Source organism: Rhipicephalus microplus, chromosome X, assembly GCF_043290135.1.
Source record: "Rhipicephalus microplus isolate Deutch F79 chromosome X, USDA_Rmic, whole genome shotgun sequence".
NCBI classification, from domain to species: domain Eukaryota; kingdom Metazoa; phylum Arthropoda; class Arachnida; order Ixodida; family Ixodidae; genus Rhipicephalus; species Rhipicephalus microplus.
The window spans coordinates 202,467,615-202,490,142 of record NC_134710.1 but is presented as its reverse complement, the minus strand read 5'-3'; the positions used below and the strand labels follow the sequence as shown (position 1 = coordinate 202,490,142).

The 22,528-nt window shown below is 44.9% G+C and overlaps 1 protein-coding gene across 3 annotated transcripts in view; it reads right to left on the bottom strand.

Annotated features, from left to right (window-relative positions):
- Positions 1-22,528, bottom strand: part of LOC119187683 (calcium-activated chloride channel regulator 1) — an 84,482-nt gene that overhangs the window by 16,363 nt on the left and 45,591 nt on the right. For all 3 annotated transcript variants that reach the window (XM_037435761.2, XM_075878483.1, XM_075878482.1), the window contains exons 7-8: positions 12,779-13,018; positions 11,481-11,768 (exon numbers count right to left, since the gene is read on the bottom strand). In XM_037435761.2, the coding sequence (XP_037291658.2) occupies positions 11,481-11,768; positions 12,779-13,018 (528 nt within the window). The remainder of the gene's footprint in view (positions 1-11,480; positions 11,769-12,778; positions 13,019-22,528) is intronic.

The following is a 22,528-nucleotide window of genomic DNA, read 5'->3' as shown; positions in this document are numbered from 1 at the left end:
GCTACGGCACTACTTTCTATTTGTGCAGTCGCTCCCTCGGCGGGCTATTGCCCCGTAGATGTCTTCGTCAATGCCATCGGTTCTGTGCTTTTGCCAACATAATATTCATAAACAGTAAACTTCGTTCAGCGTTTAGTTCCTCATCAGACTGTGATAAAGCATCTGCAGGCCGAACATCAGTGGTAGTTCACCGTGTTCACGGTGGTTAACAAGCCCTACTCGTGCCAGCGTCATTACTCTTTCTATTATGAACGTCGTGTCGTCTACCATCAAGTAGAGGACATATATTTATAGTGGGACGCGGCATCATCAAGCCTTCCAAAAATTGGTGTGCTTCTCGGTAGGTACAAAAAACAAACAAAAAGCAAACGGCTCTATGGAATTTTGTGTCGACTCCGGCACACAGACATAACGACATGTAATGAGCAAAATGCGCAAGTATATCTACCCGCTGTCGTGCATTGTTGATGTCTTGAATTGAATACACTGCAGGGAGCAGCATTCTTTTATTCGCTAGATCTACGCTCCAGGTACTGGCAGGTACCCATGGCAAAGGCAGATCGCCGAAAGGTGGCCTTAAGCATAAGCGTATCAGCCGGGGTTGTTTGTTTATACGGAAAGTTTGTAGGGCGTTAGTTTGTGGCATGTAACTTTATATAAACATTATAGAATTCCAAGTCTCCAATCTACACAATATTTAAACCAAGCATGTCGGGAACGAAGAAAAGGAGTCCGTTCTGTTGCGTCCGGAGGAATTTCCCGGTGACTACGTGACAAAAATTAGATAAAGGCGCGTCGCTGCCCCGTCTGGTTCTCTTATAAGCAAACTAATTTCTCGAATGCGGTGTTAGCTTTCATACTTTACTCATTTGCGTTAATTATTCTAACTGCAATTGTTGGCATTCGGATTCTTGATTTTTGTTCAGTACCCGCTATGTTAGCACGTGCCACATCAGAAAAATTTATTCATGATCGCCTGAGCTGCTCGCCATCTGAATCTGTCCAGAGTAGGGAGTGCGTTTCGTTTTCAGCTGGGTTTGAGTTGTGGGAGTTATGAACGTTCACTGTGTCCGCGGCTGTGAAGAAGCTGCCCGGGCGTAGGATGGGGTGGCAGCATCCTAATTTCTACATGAGAGTGTTTATTTTTTTCAGCTGTATGGGTCTTTGTTAACTAAAGAGAGTCATTCCATCTCAATGTCATTTTCATCTCTCGGCCTGGTTAGCTGCCGCTACGGCCATGAATTGACAGATTAGCTATTTGTTACGCAGTGGAGTGAGATGCGTTCCCGCGGCTCTGGTACCTACCAATGGGGTACCATCCTGATGAAGAGCCCAAAGGCGATTTAAGTGGGGCTTCGGAAATCCACTCCGTATTTCCAGCAGATCACCGAGTTTCGTCAGTCCAGTCGCGGAGGCACGTTGTGCTGTTCTGCAGATTAGGAATGCATCCGTGAGCTTCTGCAGTGCTCGTAGTTTGCAGTGCATCCGGTCAGCTCGTTCATTCCAGCACACCTCGCATGCTTGAAAGGAGTAGTTCGTGGTGTAGACACTGTAACGTGCGTTGCTGTTTCGACAGCAGACACGCTGGCTTAAGCCGCGTTCTGTGCCCCTCAACGCGTTTGTGCGCACAACATCTTCACGTTCAAAGATATATAAAAAGTGTCTAATAAAAAAACAGCGTTCTTCGTTACCCAAATAGTCGGTGTGTCGTTTGAATCGGACGCTTGCGTGTATAGACGCCTGTGTTGCAGACACAAGCCTGACGCCTGCAGAAATACTGCATTTGTTTTCTTTGGCGGGCGAAATTTCTGTATACAGGTGCACCCGTATGATTGACAGCTGAAAAACCCCAACCGAATCAGTGATCGTGACCTTTTTAGGAACAGTCAGACCTTTATAAATTAAGACATGACCACTAATCTAAATTACAGAGCCACTTTCCCCCAAACCTCTACAGTGTTTGAAATATTAGCGGCATGGACACAACGTTAAAGGGTGCCGATCAGAAGCCACTAGTCAGGAGAGAGCCATAACAGCCGAGACTTTAGCTCTGATGAAGAGAGGTGCTGCTTATGTAGTGGGGCGTACCCTGCAGACTGTGCAGATCGTGTGGCAAAAGGCAGCAAGCTTGGTATGGTGGATATTGTAGAACGCACTGGTGCTCTCGGAGAGAAGCAGTAGCGGAAATGGAGGAGAGATCCAAAGGCTATGCAGGCGTCGCAGCTCGTAATACCGCCGCCTCGGATGCATTCCTCGCAAAATTTGTCGCAGAAGCTATAAAGAAGGCTACGGAAAAGGCAATCGAACGCCTCGCAAACAACCTTTTTGAAACCTTGCCACAATTGGTTTCTAATGAACTCTCTCAAATTCTTGGGGTAGCATATACGCAAGATTGGGATTCTCAGGCTTCAGTGTTGTCGCAGCGCACGGGGATAGACAGTGCGACAGCACGTCAGCGATCTCTCTCCTAAGGCAGTGCTTTCCAAAACTACAGAACAAGATGATCTGTAGCCCCTAACGGACAACTCGGAAGCCGTTGCAGATATGAGTATGGACTGTCATAAGGCTCTGAAGCGTACCTGGTCTCCCCTGTCAAAAAGTTCTTCACATGATTCGAAATGAAAAAGTATCTGTCCAAGAAGGACTTCCTTGAGAATCTGTCTAAGAAAGACTTTTTGTGAAATGACATCTTGAACCAAGCAGTTTCTGCTCCGGTTCTACTATTAAAATAGGTCCATTAAACATATCACAGTGCAATTAGAAATCAAATGTTTCTGCAGCCACAAACTTATTATAACTTTCTTCGCAATTTTTTTGGATAATATTTCACTTCCAGAAACCTGGCTTTCACTCGGTCAAAAGTTTTACCTAAAAAGTATCGGCTATTTTGTTTGAATCGACCTGGTAGAGGTGGTGGACTCGCTGTCTTAATATAAACTAAATTCAGTCACAAACCTAAGATATCCTATCGGTGTAAGGCTCCTGATTGGGAAATTTTGACATTAGACATAGTATTACCCGATGATTTGCCCTTTTTTGTGTAAATGCACATTTCCCGGCAGGAGTGCAAAACAGAAGAAGTCTAGATGTCATGTTATCTGCCTGCAGAAAGAATATATTAGTTACTGGGGACTCTATGTCACATCACGTGGCTTGGGGATTTAAAACAGATTTAAACGGAAAAGGCTTGTGGGAATGGTCTCTTAACAAAAAGTTATTTTGTTTAATTTCGCGTGCTGCTACTTTGTCCGAGGTCTGTTTAAATGTGTAATAGACCTAACATTTTTCAAGCTCATTCTTAAATATATGGTCACGGAAAACTTCATACTGCGCTTCTAGCAGCGATCAGTTGCCTATTAGCTTTGTCTCAACTTTCCGAAAAAAGTGCTTTTCGCCGAAAAGGTCGCTTCATTTGTCAAACACAAAAATCGAAAAAAGACTTACAGGCTACTTTGATTCGTCGCAAGGACATGCAAGGTGACATAAGGGATATGAGCCTGTGTGCTGGGTTAAAGAGACCAGTAAAAGACGGAACTTTTAGTTTAAACTCGACTACAGGAGGTTTATTTATTAGTTCATAGTGGAATGAAGATTACATGAGGGGCTATAGAAAACGTAAAGCTGCATAGAAACAACTGCTGGTTAACCAATGCCCAAAAATTCGTGTAAATATAAATTCGCCGCAGCAGATTTGAAGCGCACAATAAATACAGTAACAGATGCCTATAATATGAAACGATTTGATTATTTTTCTTAGGCTAAAAATTGAAGAATCTTTTCAGATTTTCAACGTCTCGAAAGATGTTACCACCCTCTAAAAATATTGACTATTCAGTTCTTTTTCCCGTCAACTCAAACTCTGTGATTCAGTAGAAAATATTGTGAAAGGGCACCACATAGATTGATGATATGTGGGGTTTAACGTCCCAAAACCACTATATGATTATGAGAGACGCCGTAGTGGAGGGCTCCGGAAATTTCGACCACCTGGGGTTCTTTAACGTGCACCCAAATCTGAGCACACGGGCCTACAACATTTCCGCCTCCATCGGAAATGCAGCCGCCGCAGCCGGGATTCGAACCCGCGCCCTGCGGGTCAGCAGCCGAGTACCTTAGCCACTAGACCACCGCGGCGGGGCGGCACCACATAGATTAATGTCAACTATTCCACTGCACATTGTGAACACAATAGCGGGTGATGATTTCGAGGAGGTTACTATATGAGCTGGCAGGGGTAATAAAGCAATTATCTCTTTCAGAACATCGGCCAGACGATGTGACCAATGCGATATTCGAGATCTCTTCACCTGAAGTACTGAATATGGTGAATATTTATTTGACAAAAGCTTAGATACCTGTGGAATGAAAGCTGTCTAAAGTGATTTCACTTCTTAAAAAGCAGGAATCAGGATTTGATCCAAGGCCGATATCTCTCACGTCTAATGTGGTTAAGCTAGTTGAAAGAGTTTTGAATGCCCGGGTTATGAAATATATTGACAATAACGCAATTTTAAACCCCAGTCAAATCGGTTTCAGATCTGGTTGCTTAATATGTTGCGGGCATTTTTATTTAGAGAGCCGAATGCGACAGGCTAGGCGTCATTGCCAATACTCTGCATGAGTTACTCTAGATTTGGCTAAAGCGTACGATAAAGTTGAACATTGAATTTTATTAAAACAAATGGAATATCATCACTTTCCTAACTATATCACTGCGTGGGTTTCGAAGTATCGAAGAGGAAAAGAATTTCATTGCTTTAAAGATGGGTGCTCATCACATAAGATATAAGGAGACACGTGACAGACACGTGACAGGACAGCCCTCACAAGGGGCTGTCCGGTCACTAGTTCTGTATAAAATATTTTAAAGCTTTATTCCATCAATTCGGGGTATTCAATTATATGTGTATGCAGACGATGTTGCTTTCCTTGCGAGTAATAACGATCTTCAGTCACTATATCAAAGTCTGCAAAATTATCTCAATTTGCTAGAAGTGTGGCTCAAAAAACATCTACATGACTCTGAACGTAAAGAACAGTGCGCTTCTTGCGTTCTCTTCTATGCAACATATTAATATCACGCTAATGTAGATGAATGATCATTTTCCGCCGGCTGATTTCCGTAAATATTTAGGCATCTTGTATAATGATACACTAAATGGGCAAAGCCACATTGATGAGGTTTACTCTAAGGCAACATTCGCCATGGGGTGGTTACGGGAGGTCGCAAACCGTAAAACGGAGTGGAGAAGAGATACGCTAATAATGGTATATAAACTGTATGTGTGGCCGATCATGGAATTCGGATCTGTATTGTTATTTGGCAGGGCCGCTTATTAAATGAGCTCCTAGTACTGTTGGAATAAGAAGCGTTGCGTTTGTGCCTGGGTCTCCCAAATTTTGTGGTCAACAACGTGTTGTATATGGAATCTCGCTTAGCTTCTCTGCTAGGTAGGTGTAAAATTCTTACTGTGCAAGCATTTTTGAAGATAGATAGTTCGCACCATAGACGATGAGTTTACGCTTTTATTGAAGAACCGAACTTTTTCGTCGAAACACATTCGTCGCGATTACACACACCAGAACTTATATTTGCACAAGCGATGCTAGGGAAGCTACTGTTGTTTCAACATATTGACTCAATAGGCAACATAGAGTCAATGCTTAGTATACAGTTTGATGTATTTCCTCATAACGTGAAGCAAATGCCACATATATATTTAAAGGACCAATTAGCAGATCATCTAGCTTATCTCAATCAATCAATAAAATCAATCAATCAAATCAAAATTTTATTTTCGCTTCAGACAATACAACGCATTGTCACTGCGAAAATAGAGGACCAGAGAAAAAAGCTGCGCAAGCTTGACTAAGCTCTGGTCACCCTTCTGGAGATAAGCAATATAATTGCGAATGATGCATCTGTTTAAAAAAAAGGATGGGGTTGGACAGCTTTTCCTCTTCTCTTGACTGGTCCTTTTCAATTCGACCCTCCGAGTATAACACTCAATTCATTGCAGAATGGATGACTATTGTTTTATCCCTATGCAAAATGTTACCAATCAAATCAGAAGCAGTGGTTATTACGGATTCACTATCAGTATGTTTTGCACTTTCTGCGGCAGCAAATGCAGAACTGATGAACACGTTTCATAGTTTATTACCACAAAACGTACGAAAACTGCTTTGGCGGTGTGTAACTATAGGCCACTGTGGATTATACTTGAACAGCAGTGTCCCAGAGTGGACCCATCATCCCAGTTTTACCACATATGGCCTACGTGACAGCGTTACGGTTCAGAAATGCTCGTTTGCAATAGGAAATATGTAAAGTGAATGAAGTTAAAGATTTAGAGGATTTAAGCCAGTGCACGAGTAAACATTGGTGTGTACCTCGCCAGTTGGAAGTTACTTGTACAACATTGCGTGGTGTAGTTTGACAACTGAATTATTACTTAAACAAAGCTTGACTCAAGGTGTCCCCGTTGTGCATTTTTGCAACTGAATTGAAACAATAAAACGTTTCTTTTTTATTCGGTCGTCGTTATTATCATAGAAAAATATTTTTAGAAGCCTCAATGCAGAAGTTAAGAATAGTAGTAAAGGTTACAGTACTTTTATCACTTCGCGATGCTTCATTGGATCACTGCCACAGGTATGTATGCTTTACTGTGTTTGACTGCATCAAGGCAAGAAAAAGATTACCCTATCAGTCTATCCTTATTTTAAAATTTGTAGTTTTTAGATTTTTCTATCAGGAACAAGAGATGCTTTGACCACTTGCTCAGCAAGCATTTTATTTATTCGCCGTTTTATCTCTGAACTATTTTTGCAGATTGGTTTTTGTTTCATTGCTTGAAATATCCTGCTGCCTGGTTCTATCTTTTCTCCCTTAGTGCGTAAGCACCATTCATTTGAGGTCGTCATCCTCATCATCAGCTGGCCACAATATCAGCGTTGCTGCGTCTCTTCAATTGACCGTGCTCTCTCAGCTGCAGCGTAGTTCGCCTCCTTCAGCGGTGTCTCCTTACCGACTCTGGCATGGACCGAAGTAGGCGCCGTGCCGCTACTTCCCACGGAGAGGTGCTACCGGAGTCGGGTCTGACTATTCTTCGTCCACCAACAGGTCCCTAACATAACGAACTCAGCACGGTTGTTGCAGAGAACTGGTGCTGGACCAGTTCTAACTTGATGAACTTATCATTCATAAGGACAATCCACCACTTCAGCTTTTACCGCGAAGATACTGTGAAAGTGATCAACAGTTTGATATTTTTTCTTCAAGAGCCATGGACACAGTAAAATGGTGTTTGAAGGTCAGTCCTAATGGTCTGGACGAAAAAATCAAGGACTACATTTCCTTGTATCTGCTGCTGAAATCCAGCAACCAGAGTGAGCTCTGTACGAAGATCACGTTTTACCTTCTAGACGTAAACAAAGAAGAAAGAGAAACCGTTCTGAGTCCTAAGGCATTATACTTCGTCCCAGGAAAACATTGGGGCCTGCAGAACTTTGCTCGAACTGTATTTTCGCTGTACAGGTTCGATGAACTCCTTCTTTGGGACAAACTTACCATCTTCTGTGAGGTGCACGCTCTTGAGGCTACAAGGGAAATATCAGGGCATAATAACCATGTGCTCTTTGATGTACCCGTATGCTGGCTGCCCGGATATTTTCGAGACCTTCTAAGAAGCGGCGATCTCAACGATATTCTTCTGAGCATTAGTGGCCGGCGATTCCGTCCGCATAAAGCCATTCTTTCAGCTAAGTCGTCCGTGTTTGCAGCCATGTGTCAGCACAACATCAAAGATGAGAACCAAGTAGACATCTGAGACATGGACCCCAACACACTACATTAACGGCTGCGATTCATTTACACCGGGCAAGTACTCAACCTTCAAAACATGACTGGTGTCCTTATGGCGGCCGCAGACAAGTACGCCTTGGAACGTTTAAAAATAACGTGCGTGGAGGCCCTGTGTTCGAAGATGTCGGTCGAAAACTCAGCTGAAGTGTTGGTTCTGGCTGACTTTCAAAATGCCACTCATTTGAAGGGATGTACAGTGGACTTCATTAGGTTTGAATGGGAGGGCGTATTAAATTCATTCCTTCAAAACATACAAGTATATCCATTCATTTCAGCAAAGAATATTGCGTATTTTTTTTAATATTCAGTTTCAAACAATGAGCGCAACACAGCCTTTACGAGGTGGTTCGCGCTTGGACTCGCGTCGTGAACGTCGTGCATAGCTGAGACGCGAAATCATTGAAAAGCGCGAAGAGTTTGTTTTTAGGTGACAGCACTTGAGTGCTCCCCCCCCCCCCCCCCCACACACACACAGTCGGACCAGAGAACGGTCGCTGTCTCTGTTCTCTCTCGCTTCCTTTACAAGGTGTCGAAAAGCTTTGGCGAACCCCAACTGCTACCTTGACGTAACGCGCTTTCCAGAAGAACAAGGCCAGGCTTCCTCGATGGTGAAACCCGCAAGTCAGCCACCACTGCAAGTATCCTTCCTACCCACCAGCGGACGAAGTACAGGCCTCCACGATGGCCCCGACGAACTACTTGACCGGCGGCGGGCTACTTTGCCTTTACAATGCGCCACGGCTCATTTCCGGAAATTCGGCTCACGCTTACCAAGATTTGGTTCGTGTAACAGCCACTCTACAATCTACTAGGCGAGTGACACCACCCATGCTCCGTTGGCCGTGGGTCTCCCCTCTGAGTGCTACACCAGCCGCATACTGTGCGGACGGGATTTTTCGCTCCCCAGGCACCACAACCAAGAGCAGCGCAGAGCTCTTGTGTGCTCTCACGCAACTGTCCTAACTGCTCGACTGCTTGGTGTCGTTGAGCTCCGGTGTCTAGCCGGCCGGCTCACCGTAAACCGCTCTTTCGGATTCTAGGCTTCCAGGAGGACGCTGACATATGGGTGGCGACTGTCAATGCTCTCGGCTCTCGATATGGCCACTGGCCCGACAATTATAAATGACAGGTCGTCATCGCCTGCCTTTGTGCAGGTGCCGAGGCGCGGCATAAATGCGAGGGCATAAAGAAACGAACCTGGCTAGAACGGAGTGCAAGGCTCATCGTTGTTTTCAGCTGGTGCCACAATGGCACATGCGCGCTCAACCAGACGACTATCGAGGGTGAAGCTGAGGAGTGGCTCATCCGCGAGGCTGCAGCTAAGGAGTGCAGCTCACCGATAGGATATTCAATGCCTCACATGAATACCAGACTCGGCTTGTTCAGAAAAAAGAAACCCCCGCCGAGTTTCGATGACAGGATCGACAACGTGACTCTACCACATGCACAAAATCAATCCCCCCAATCCCCACCGCGACCGCTTCCTTCAGTACAAGTCCGCGTTGCTGGAATTGGGTACCTTACGGCACTTGTACAAACCGGAGCTGCCCTTACTGCGCTACATCGACGCCACCCCCCAGTCACCCTCCAGCCTTGGTCCAAGACACCCTTGAGCGGCCTCGGCTGGAGTGCGTTGCCTGTCGGTGCATTGGGTTACCAGTGAGAACCGAAGCTAGGAGCGATTTCCTTGCCGGCGTTCCGGGTCCAGGAATAGCACGCGGACATGGTTTTGTGTGAAAACTACCTCTTGTCTGGTACGGTTCAGCTCACCATAGATGGTAGTGTTGTAAAGCTCCGTGCTCTGACCCCGAACATTTACTCGTCCCCCTATTCCAAAATTGAAACAACGCAACCACAGGCGCGATTCCGGCGCGCGAAATTGAACGTCTGACCTCTGAAGTTGAGTGCGAGGCGCTAACCACTGAGCCACGAAGGAGCACTTTATTCAACGTTCAAACAGCAAGCTATTTATATCTACCACTTACCGCTGATGATTGGCATCTCGGGGGGGGGGGTTTGTTTTCATCTTTACCAGCGAGATGGCGCCATTAGTGCGCGTCGCTGGATCGTCACAATGCAGTGGCGTGCGCTCTCATCTCCCATGCTTACTTTGCGCTGCGGAGAGGGGGCAAGATGAACGATCACGGGTGCACTCGCTTATATCGCGGTGGGGACAATCGTACGCCTTGGCTGGACTTGGGCTTTCACCGGGGCGATTCTATTGTAGTTACCAGGCACACAAAAGTCACTGTACTCGTCGCACGATCTCCGTTTGCGAAAAGAGTGCGTTTTTCAGACAGCGAAGTAACAACTGAGACGCCTATTTGCGTTTATCTGTACCTGTGAATACGTTTCGTGGTAATTTGTGCGTGAGAAAAGTGGGGAACGTTTCGATCTACTTGCCATTCTTGGCGTGACCTTCCAATGTGTTGCTATCAAGGTCATTGCTTCGCCTTTGCGGCAAACCTGTGACTTTTTTCTTTGCAATCTATTAGCACAGTCATACCCGTGACGGAAATGTGTCAGCGAGGCCGTAGTGGACCCTGGCATGAAACGCTTTCGTGTTAAAAGAAACCTCGTGTTAAAAGAAACCTATAAAGGTCACTTCCTTGTTGTTCGGGCTCAATAAGTGGTGTCTTAGAACTGCTATACGACAGACAGACAGTGAATTACCTTTAGTCAATACTTAGGTAAGAGAAATTTCTAAAAATAAGTATGACTTGCTGTAGCGTGTGTAAATTGTATAAACACAATGAGATAAATCCTGTTGGAGTGTGTTTCTATCCATCAAGCGATAAACCCGGCAGCAGTAGGCGTGACCATTGCATTTGATTTCAAATGTAGCAGAACGAACACAGATCAAGCTATGGCTGTGAAGGGTTCTTGTAGATGGCTCGGTGACAAATTGAGACTATAGTTAGTGAGATGAGTGGTGTATGTATACGCCGTCACTGCCGCAACCAATCGCTCGATTAATCGAAATGTCTCGACAGTCCCTATTTTATTCATGCATGTCACTGTTATCAAAGTGATGGTCATATCATTATCAAGAGAATAAGTAAAAAAAAAGATTAGCTCACGTATAGCGTCCTCGTTTCTTTTTCTGAATTTCTTTGCTCCAGTAAACTATTTATGCGTTTCTGTTTTTTTTTAATTTCTGTGCTCTCTTGCGTTTTACTCGTCATGCACCGCTTACATTTTAGCAACTTTTTTCGAAGCAGTAAGTCAAAGTTTACCCCATCGTCATTGTTATCGTCCTCGCAAACACAGAATATGCGACCTACGTTGTGGGTGGTCGATACTAAAGCTCCTGAAATAGTGCCCAAAAATATACCACTTTTTATCGTATTCGGCTGAGGATGTTTTGTTTGTTTACTGGGCATTCTCAACACTGACAAAAGAGAGAGTTGCACATTGGGATGAGAATCGGCCGAACGAGGAATGTTACTGTCCCTTTCCTAGTTGTTAAATGATTTCTCATAGAGTGTCCATAAGTTCACCCGCGCCTCTCTTGTATACATGCACATTGTAACTCAATACCATAGCGCTCCAAATTGGAGCTCCCGTGCTCCGGAGAGAAGCACGGTAGCATGTGGACAGGCCACGTTCTTGCCTTGATGACGTCTCCGTCAAGGTCTGCTGTCGCATGGTGTGCTGAGTGAAGGGCGAGATCAACCAGAGCCGCCATGGACTCTTGACTCGAAGCTGCGGGCACCATGAAAAGATTATCGGCTCGCAGCACAGACAATCTCCAGGTCGAGTGCTGGGGCGTCGCAGCCGTGTGGAACAGGATAAGGACCAGACGCACCGTGTGAATCGTGGCTAGTGCTTTGACAACACCTGCTGGGGCGGAATCGCTGTGCAGCAGTGCGATTACTGTTGTAGCCTCATTTTGCGCCACCTGTGTGTCCACGGCAAATTAGTGCAGATATATAATGGGTTAAACTTGGCACGTTTGTTTGAATCGGCCACCAATACAAACACATGCTGGGCAATATATCACAAAAATTCTAGACTTGTTTTCTAGTCGCTGGCTGCCTGACACACAAAGCACGCTCTATAGTGCGAGTTTGGTTTGTTGCGTGTAAGTTTCAAATGGGATGTGGTATTTTTTTTTCAAATCAAACTTTCAAGACAGGGGGTGGGTGGGAGAAAGGACAAATGTCGATTCAAGTAGGACATGTTTTCAGTTAATGATGGCTATATATGGTGTAGCAGTTATGGTTTGTTTTAAGAAAATTCGCAGTTTACCTGCAATGACCAAACAATCCACAGGTGGCGTCAACACACAATGGTATTACGTGTGATAAGGTCATTAAATAAACGGTGGTGTATTTCAGATTTATGCTACACTAACACTCCATCATTGCAACTCAGCGTGAGTGTCACAATTCCAGCATATGCCTTAAAGCTAACCAGTGAAGTGTTAAATTATTTATTTATTTACACTGCAGTCTCAAGCAGAGACTATAGCAGGTGTGATACATTAATACATGCTATTAAAACAAAAGGCACAACAGTTTTCAAAGAAAACACATTAAGTGAAAAATACAATGCGGGCTGCCGATAAAACATTAAGATTAAGAAAATAAACAAGAACACAACGGAATTTAACATCAAATATAAACTGTAAAAGGCAAGTGTACAAGTACAAGATCAATAAACACATACAAGAATATAATTTCAGAGAGAAAATTTTTCACATTGAACAGGATAATGCAATAAATTGGAACGCACAATGAAAAGAAGTGTATTAAACGGTGCTAACGAGATACTGCAAATATTTTTGTTAGTACGTTTTTGTTAGTACGTTAAAATAACAAAGCAAGAAAGTTGGGACAAGAGCTGCGTACGTGTAGCTCTCAGGCGAATGCTGCTCTAAATAATAGGTTTTGATAGTCGGCTACATACCTCTGGAATAGCTTTAACGAAGCTGTTCATGTCCGGGCTCGTGCAGGTGTACTTGACACTTCGGTCAAGCTCTCTTAGGTACTCCCATCTTGCTTGCCACGTAGTATTTCTGCTGTCAAAGCCACTGTCCGCAGATACTGTGACGTTGCCACCGTCCAGAAGTACCAGATTCCAGTTCGAACCACGAGGAGCAGCATAAAGAAAGCGCCGCAACCCCTCGTTAATAGACGCCATGATTTTCTGCATTTCGAAGCGATTGAGTGCGATATGGGATAGCGTTCTACAGAGGCATAAAGCACATTCAGTACTAAAGAAGCTGATGTACTTCGTACATCGATATCCTACAACATATGGCTGAAATTGAAGGAATTGAAATGTAGCAGCATTTTAAGGCAAATAATACAACTACATTTTTCTCCGCCGTGCGTATACACAGTATAAACATCTTTTTAATGGCGAATATTCATTTATCAGCTCTCTGCCGCACGTCAATTCTGACGAAGCCATTAGTGGTTGAAACATTTGGTCCAAAGCGGGGTATTTGCAATATAAAAAATTTGCAGACCCCACGTACAGTGGAAATCAATAATATGCGAAGCACGAATGATGAAGGTTGATATGACACTTTAAATCAGCAACACTTTACGAGGCGGTGATAGATTAGGCTGTACACGACTTCCATATCATGATTATCATGTTTTCCCCTGGCATTTGTGTTGGTCATCCATTCACGTCATGTAGTACCTAACTTGGTATCTCTGAAGCTGGCGAAACCGGGCCACGAGCCCGCTATGAGCGTAGCAAGTAGTCATGTTTTACATAACGCGCATGTCATAATTATAATGTTTGGAAGCGTCATTTACCTTCGTCGTCCATTCACATGATTGATTGATATGTGGGGTTTAACGTCCCAAAACCACCATATGATTATGAGAGACGCCGTAGTGGAGGGCCCCGGAAACTTCGTCGTCCATTCACCTCACGTATTACCAAGTTTAATATATGTGAAGCTAGCGAAACGGCCACGAGTGCACCGTGAGCGTGGCGTGCAGTCATTATGGCTTACATGACATGCATGTCATGATTTCCACAGTAGGGTCTGTCACTTATGTTCGCCATGCAGTCATCTCATACTATACCAGTTTTTCAATATTTCAAGTGAACAAAACCACCGCAAGAGCAGCAAGACCATGAATTGTAAATCTTGGCATTCAGGACATACATGTCATCATTTTCATGTTATCACAGTCACTTATGCTTGTCTTACAATCATGTTATGCTATATCAATATTGGTAACGATACCATTGTCGAAACGACCAGGATAGCTAAATGTCGTAGGTGGCTAGATAGATAGATGGATAGATGGACGGATGGACGGATGGACGGGCGGGCAGGTGAGTGGGCGGGCGGGCGGGCTGATGGATGGATGGGTGGATGGATGGATGGATGGATGGATGGGTGGATGGATGGATGGATGGATGGATGGATGGATGGATGGATGGATGGATGGATGGATGAATGGATGGATGGATGGATGGATGGATGGATGGATGCGCTCAAACTCGCCGAAGTTCGTCAATAAAAGCTTTGCCATTAAAAGCATGATTCATTGAGCCTGGTCCGTAAATTAACAAGGCAGACTGCCACACTTCGTGGAAGTTCTCAAGAAGCATTAATGCTTACTAATACTTATTTTGTCGAAAATTTTAGAGTTCACCATTATCGTGGCTTCTGTGTGGGTAACGGTGACAAGCATAGACAACCTGATCTATTGTCTTTCCATCGAAAATGTCGACTCTTTCCGTTATGCGTGAAAACTGACTGCATACTTGCGTGGAGTAGTCAGGGTGAACAGTCGAATCGCCTCAGACAGGCTGGCTGACGTTTCGATACGAAGGCCTATCTTAGTGAAAGGCGCCTTGTCATCCTCGGCGTGTTAGTTTCAAGGGGTTAGTAGTGACGTCATCTCCTGGTGGTGGCGTATGTCCCTGTTGGTAATCGCCGTCTGAAAAAAAAATCTATAAAGCAGAAGAGTGCAGCCATCACTTCTTTTCCAGTTAGGTTGCAGTGTTACAAAGACTTCTCTTCTCGGAGGTCGAGGGAAGGGGAAGCAAAAAAAAAAAGGGGAAAAAGGAAGAGGGGCGGGAAGTAGGAGCGGTGTGCTACAAAGTGGTGGCTGCTGTAGCCAAGACTGAATGAAAGAGCAAGAAATGCTTCAAAACTTGCAGATGTGCACCGCGTCCATTCACCGCGCAAAAGGTTACCAGTGATAGCGGCGTACGCTTATTCCCAAACACCTATAAATGGGCAGGACAGTTTCTCGGGTGGTGGCTTGTAAAATCTAGGTATCGTTGCTTGGCAAATGGACAAGCAACAATACCTATAATATACAAGCTACCACCCGAAGCACTGTAAACAAGGCATTTTCAAGAGTCAGGCAACAAGATTACGCCACGTATATGTATAGGAAACGAGGATCACGGGAACAAACTTGCTGCCCTAAAATGAACACTATAAGACAGAACGCACCTTCATTCCTTGACAAAAACTATACGGACGCACTGGAACTGGACCGCGATGAAGCACTCATACCACGCTCTAAAATCACAACGCCTCTTCTCACTACAAAGTTTTCTAATGCAATGCCCCGCCGTGGTGCTTTAGTGTTTAAAGTACTCGGCTGCTGACCCGCAGGTCGCGGGATCGAATTCCGGCTGCATTTCCCATGGAGGCGGAAATGTTGTAGGCCCGTGTGCTCATATTTGGGTGCACGTTAAAGAACCCCAGGTGGTCGAAATTTTCGGAGCCCTCCTCTACAGAGTCTCTCATAATCATATGGTTGTTTTGGAACGTTAAACCCCACATATCAATCAATTTCTAAAGCATTTCCCAACCTAAACAACATCCTTACAATATACTATCTAATTCGAACATCCAACCAGAAACTTAAGAAAATCTCTCCCGACCCGCCTAAAGTTGCCTACAGATCCAACGCCAAGTTAAAAGGCATGCTTTCTCACAAAAAACTCAAAGCAAAGACTACGGCATTGTCTGGTTCCTGTGGCTGGTTCAAATGCTCCACCTGCAAACATATACAGCTGGCTACCAGCGTAAAAAGCACAGCATCTGATTACATTCACAAGGTTACATAGCTTCACCTGCGCTTTAAACAACCCTATATACTGTCTGAAGTGTGCCACCTGTGGAAAACAATATATAGGCGAAACTGTGCAGCCAATTCATGTAAGACTGAACAGCCACCGTGGAGACACAAAGCACAGTTTACCAAAAGCAGTAGCCGGTCACTTGATTCATCAAGACCTCAATTTCGACTAAGCCAAGCTTTACGTTCTACACACTAATTTTCGGTCACCACGAGAAAGAAAATACACGGAATGATAATTGATACACAAACTTAACTCCCTACACCCATCAGGGGTCAATGTAGCATGTGGAAATTTCGAATCACTAAAAGCGATAGCATTATTGTGGCTGTATTTACGGGCATAAGATATGTTCAACCTGCAAATAGACATAACCGGTATTACATGAGTCGCTCCTAGGCTATACTATACATATAATACTATTAATGTCCTCTTTCATTTTTTTTAAATTTTAAATATAGATATGCATGTGTCTTTATAATAATAAAAAATTTTATACTCTAGAACCATCAAACGACTGCTTTCATTCCTCTTACCTCGCTTCGAGAAACACTCTACCTTCATCGTCAAGATCATTGCCAATCCAAAAAGTTCTCTGCGGCTTTTTACACAATCGTCTCACTTTCCCCCGCGCCGCCTTTTCATTCTTTTATTGCGGTATTATTATTATGGACACTCTCGGCAGGATTTTCGCTGCCGCACCGTGTGTATATATATATATATATATATATATATATATTATATATATATATATATATTATATATATATATATATATATATATATATATATATATATATATATATATATATATATATATATATATATATATATATAAACGTAAGAAAGTAAAAAATCCGGAAAAAGACTCCGGCGCGCGGAACTGAACGTGGAACCTCTGCGTCGTGAATGCGAGGCGTTATCCGTTGAGCCACCGAGAAGCCCGTCCTTCGACGTTGAAATGGCTAGCTATTGATTTTGACCACTTCTGCTGACAGGACTCGGGGGGAATCACGGCCTCCGACATTGCGGGTGCGCGGCGTGGTTCTCTCCGGCCATCCCAATCGATGCGCTCCCCAGTAAAACTAGCGCATCTCGCCTCACGCGCCTGGCTACCGCTAAGCGAGGGCGCGTTTAATGTGGGTTCTTCGAGTGGCGGAGGCCATGGCAGAAAGTGGAGCGCGCGGGGTTTCAGCGTGCGTATGTTTTTTTTTTTTGGTTTTTTCTCGCGTGCGAGCAAAAATCACCGACAAATATTTTGGCTGCACTGAAGGCAAGCATTTTTTTCTGTTACGGCTTTTGTTTTGGTCCAATTGGCGAATAAAAGCACGGCAACTGCTGAATTTTTCTTACATAGATTATTGCACGGAGGTATTATTTCGTCTGTGACAGAATCATTCTAGCATTTCCCTTTTCTGAAGACGCGTATATGGGTGAAAACTGGGCTAATTATCGTTGTTGAATTACATTGCCCTCCTATCGTTAGAGATCGTATTACTATTTTACCGTGTACCGATATTTATCAGGTGGTCAACCGAATTCCACTTACGCTCCAGATAATTAGGTGCTGTGATGGTGCCACTTATTATTGTGATATTTAGGATTGCCGGAATGTTGTGAAAAGCTTCGATTAGCTGGTTTAGATTTACTCCCCGCGTCCTTTATAGTGAAAATGCTTGAGTTATCATCATCTCCTTCTTTAGTCATCTGTCTCCTGATTATGTTTTGGTAGCACAATGACAAATCAGTATTGTGTTCATTTACAGCAATCTCGACTACATTCAAATCAAACAGTCACACATGCCGCCTAACGGCGTCTTTCAGTAAACTAAGTATTCGTCGAGGTAGACTACTGAAGATTAAGAAGTGTGAATTATCACTGCTTTGTAACGCCCACTGTTTCATACTAGATACACAAAACTCTGAACGTGTGCGGCGTTCTAGTCCAACAATCAAAACATCTCGATGTTCGTTTTTACATTCCCCATCATATACACTGAACACCGTAGGCCTCACAGTGCGAATGGGCGACCAGAAGTGATCAAAGCGCACCTGTAACCAGCCCGTGGTCGTCGCAGAGCCGGTGACGTTCAGTCTAGACGTAGTCTAGACCTCCTCTTTGTCTCCTGCTTCTGCGGCGCCACGAGAGGTAGTTGGAAAGAGAAAGTGGGAAAGACTTGCGGGTGAGTGCGAAGCGTTGTACGCTTTGAGAGCGTGGCTTAATTTTCGCGCCAGACTTGACGGCGTTGGCACATTGCGAGGAGAGAGCATGGCAGTCACTGATGCTGAGTGCCGTGTTTGGTCGGCTCAGCGACCATTTCTTTTCATCGGGAAAACCTCCTATTTGCATGAGCTCCTACTTCTTCGTAACGCGCTCATGCTGCGGCATTCGCGTGGTTACCTTGCATACATGCGTCGCTGGCATTCTGCATAGAGGAGAGGACGTTTTAATGTGGAAGTCAGAATGAATGTTTGATTCAATTGTAGCAATTTATTAATAAAGTTGCCGACTGGTTACGGTTTATACAATTGATGTTATGCCAATGCTGTAGTTTTTCCTGTTAGAGAAAGTGACATCAGGTCTACTTTTTTTTGTTTAATTTCAGAATAATGTCGTACTGATGTGTACCCTCCTGCACTATAGATAGGGAAAAAAACTTGGGCACGAGACGTTAGCATGTTCAGTGGCGGCGTCAGTGGCGCCGCCGACGCCTGATTTGCGAGTAGGTGCGATTATAAAACACTCCACATTTAATAAAAACAGACAGCCCAATCCACAAGCAAAATCAGAATGCCGCATTTTGCGCTGACGAGTTACACGCAAATAAATGGGTCACTTTCTTGTTCCTTTTGTGGAACTACACCTGATTTAAATCGCACGCTGTTTAAAGAATTATCACAGGCACGCTGACGTAATCACAGCTGCGAGGCGTATCGCGACGTGGTTTTATTGCTTTTAGGAACGAAGCTATTTATAGCATCACTTGGTCGGTCGTCTTTCTATCCAGCGTAGCCAGCATATCCACGGAGCGAATGATATGATGAGTGGGGCGAAGCGTCCGTCCGTCCTATGCGTGCTGCAGTGTGATTGGAGTCGATGGACGCATGAACGAATGACTGCACGGACGGACGGACGGACAGATGGACGGATTGACGCTTTACCTCACTAATCATTCACTCCGTGCATATGCTGTAATTTTGTTTATCCCTCGTGCACCGCACAGCGTTTTGCTTGTGGTTGGCATGTCCCGCTGAACGTGCCTCCTATAAACCAGTTGTGGCGAGCACAGCTGGACGGCTGGCGTGTTAGCCTAAGAAGCTAAGAACGCTTCTAAGAAGAATGAAAACCACGTCGTGGTGCAGCTGTGATCACAATTGGCCATCTGCAAGAATTCTCGAAACAGCGTTACATTGAAAAGCAGCGCTAGTTCAATGAGAGCAAGAAGAATTCATTCTTTCGAGTGTAAAAAGTAATCCATGGACGTAGAACGCTGCAGTCGTCTGACCTCGTTTGCGGATCAGGCTGCCATTTTTCTTTCTTCTTCGCCGATGCCCCCCACCTCCTTCTACGTAGCCCGTAAACTTTGAAGTATAGTTAGAGCACCTGCGGATCTCTTGCAGAAGCATCGCAATTTTAACTGCTCTAATATGGGCGACGCCAATCTACAGCAAAATAAAAAAACCCAATAAAGAATAAAATGCCCCAGCATTGACTTTGCCTCTCGTACACTTTGACCCAGCATTTAAAAACAAATACAACGCTATATAAAAGCACAAAGCCAGTTTTTTCTAGCCACATAGAGGCTTCGCCAACAGCGTGGCAGCCTTTTAGACCGAAAGAAAGAGCACCGCGGGGCGGAGACAAGAGCCGACCGCGCCCACTTCTAGAAACACATGCTCTCCGTGTGATTGGGACAGCCAGAGAGAAACCCGCCGTGCGCCCGTAATCTTGGAGGCTCTGGGGGCTCATTGCGCCATCTTGCTTGTAATGCTTAAAGCACATCGTGCTTTAAGCATTACAAGCAAGATGGCGCAATGAGCGCGCGTCGCCACATCGCGTGGCGGCACGCGCTCTAATATTCCGCGCGTACTTTGCCCCGCTAAGAGCAAGGAAGCGAGGCTCCCTCGCGTGCCCTTATCACACGGGGAGGATTGCACGTCTTGTCTAGTCTCGAGTTTTACCTGGAACGATTCTTTTCTGGTTACCGGGCGCACAAAGGTTACTGCAATCGTTGAAGTCTTCGTTTGGGAACTTATTTATTATTTATTTGATATACATACACAGATACACAAGGACGCAGAGGAAATAGGCAGAGAGCAAGCTGGCAACTGCCACCTGGAGGGGCACAACGCCTGCTCACTCTTTCGGGAGGAGGGACGAAACAGAGGAATCAAAGATTAGAGGGAAGAAAGAGGCGAAGTGCGCGCTTTTCAGACACAGCGAAGAAACAACTGAGACGCCAATTCTCGCGCATCGGTACCTGTGAGCACGTCTTGTGCGTCATAGGCGCGTGAGAAACGCGGGGCACGTTGCGATCTGCTTTCTATTTTGCGCGTGACTTTCGAATTTCTCGCTATCGCGTTCATTGCTTCGCTTTTGCGGCAAAGCTGACTTTTTCCTTTCTTTTTTTTCTCGTACTCTCTCCTCGTTGCTCATTTCCTTCGCATTCTCGATTTTCCCTTTCTTTATCTAACATGCCACCTAATTCTGGAGGCAATTTCACTTAGCGGCCTACTTGCGGAAACACTCAAAACATTTTTTTGCCTATGACCTTTCCCATTACACACATGCCCTTCAGACCCCACCCGGTATCGCTTACCGTCGACATCTTGACATTTAAAAGTACGCTGCTTGCTTCTCCCCATTTTTGTGATGGCCTCCTTGTTGTCCTTCCCATTCATAGGTGTTTAGGAACAGGCGTACGCTGCTATAGTCGGCAACCTATTGATGTGGCTGCACGCGGCGCCCATCTGCTGGTTTCGAAGTATTTCTTGCTCTTTCCTTCGTGCGTGGCTGTAGCGGCCATCACTTTGTAGAACACCGCTCCTACTTTGCGTCCTCTCCCCTTTTTTTCTTTTTATTTCTCTTCCTCCGACCCCCGAGAAGAGAACACTTTGTAACATTGCAACCTAACATAAAATGAACGGATGACTGCACTTTTCTGCTTTATACATTTTTTTCTTTTCAGGCGGTGATACCAACAGGGACACACTCCACCACCAGGAGATGACGTCACTGCTAACCCTGCTAACCGCTGGAATTGACTCCGGTGATTTTTCGAGGTCAGTGGATCTCAATGAAATTCACTGTGTACGTTCATTTGTGCGTTTGCGCCATCTATGCCAAATTGCGGGCTTGAGAGTTTCGCAGTTTTTTTTTTCAAATGAATTTAATAGCTTGCCTCAAAACGCTCCTCTCGCTTGCCAGGATTAATGGCAACATTGTGTGTGTGATGTTGAGTTTTGCCCGGCGGAAGTGACAGAACTGATGTGCCACGGCAGCGTCTGCTTGTCTGCTACGAAATGTGTGGGTTTGGCCAGTGCTTACTTGGTTGCGCGTGCGATTTCCTTTTACATATTGGTGGCCGTGCGATAGGTGGCAAGTGGTGTTGCATTGTGAGCCACACATGAGTCACCATATATTCACCATAACCGCGCAAGCGTTTTAGCCGAGTGCCGCGGATGGCGTGGTCTGGTAGTGCCATCTGGCGGGCATTAGGCGCAATCAGGCAGGTTCCCGGAAGTGTCGGGCATTTGATTACGTCACACGTAGAAGCGCACTTGGTTGGGTTTTGGTTTCGGTATTGTGTTTTTTCATTAATTAAAAAATTATTTTCAAATTTGTTTAGCATTTCTCTTATCGGGCGCGTGATAAGAGTGTCTTAGGAACATAAAAGCACCATTATTCTGATATGGTAAAAAAATCGCCGGAGTTAGCCTTTAAAACTAACACGCCAAAAATGACAAGGCGCCTTTGACAAAGATAGGTCCTCGTATCGAAACGTCGGCCAGCCTGTCTGAGGCACTTCCACGGTTCACCCTGATTGCCCCACTACGTGTTTCCATCTGTCGGCTCCCCTGTAAAGTTTGGACTTGCATGCTTGTGTGTGTGCTGTGATATCTTTTCATCTATTTCCTCTCTTTTCTCTCCTTCTTTCGATATTCTCCATCTCGTTCTCACGTGTAGGGTAGTGAACCGCTTATCCTGAACTGGTTAACCTTCCTACCTTCTCTACCATTTCTTCTCTCTGTTATGCGTGGTACAGTTTATGGTGATATCGAGAAGTACGATGGTACATATAGGTTACACGGGTGCCTGTCACGCGTAAGAATGGAACAGGTCAGCCGTTCTGTAGCGAAGATATGCCTAAGAGAATCTGTAAGTTATGGCTCAGGTTCAGGCCGACTGACTGCAATACCGTGACGAAATGGCTAGTTGCACGCTCCACATGCGCACAATATGATTAGACAGCTTTCTTAGTATACCTATAATTTCTTGAAAAATTCGAGCTATACTTCAAAGCCGGATAGGAAGCCTTTTGAAGGTTAGTGCAGACACGGCTCCCCCTAACGGTGCGCAATTGGC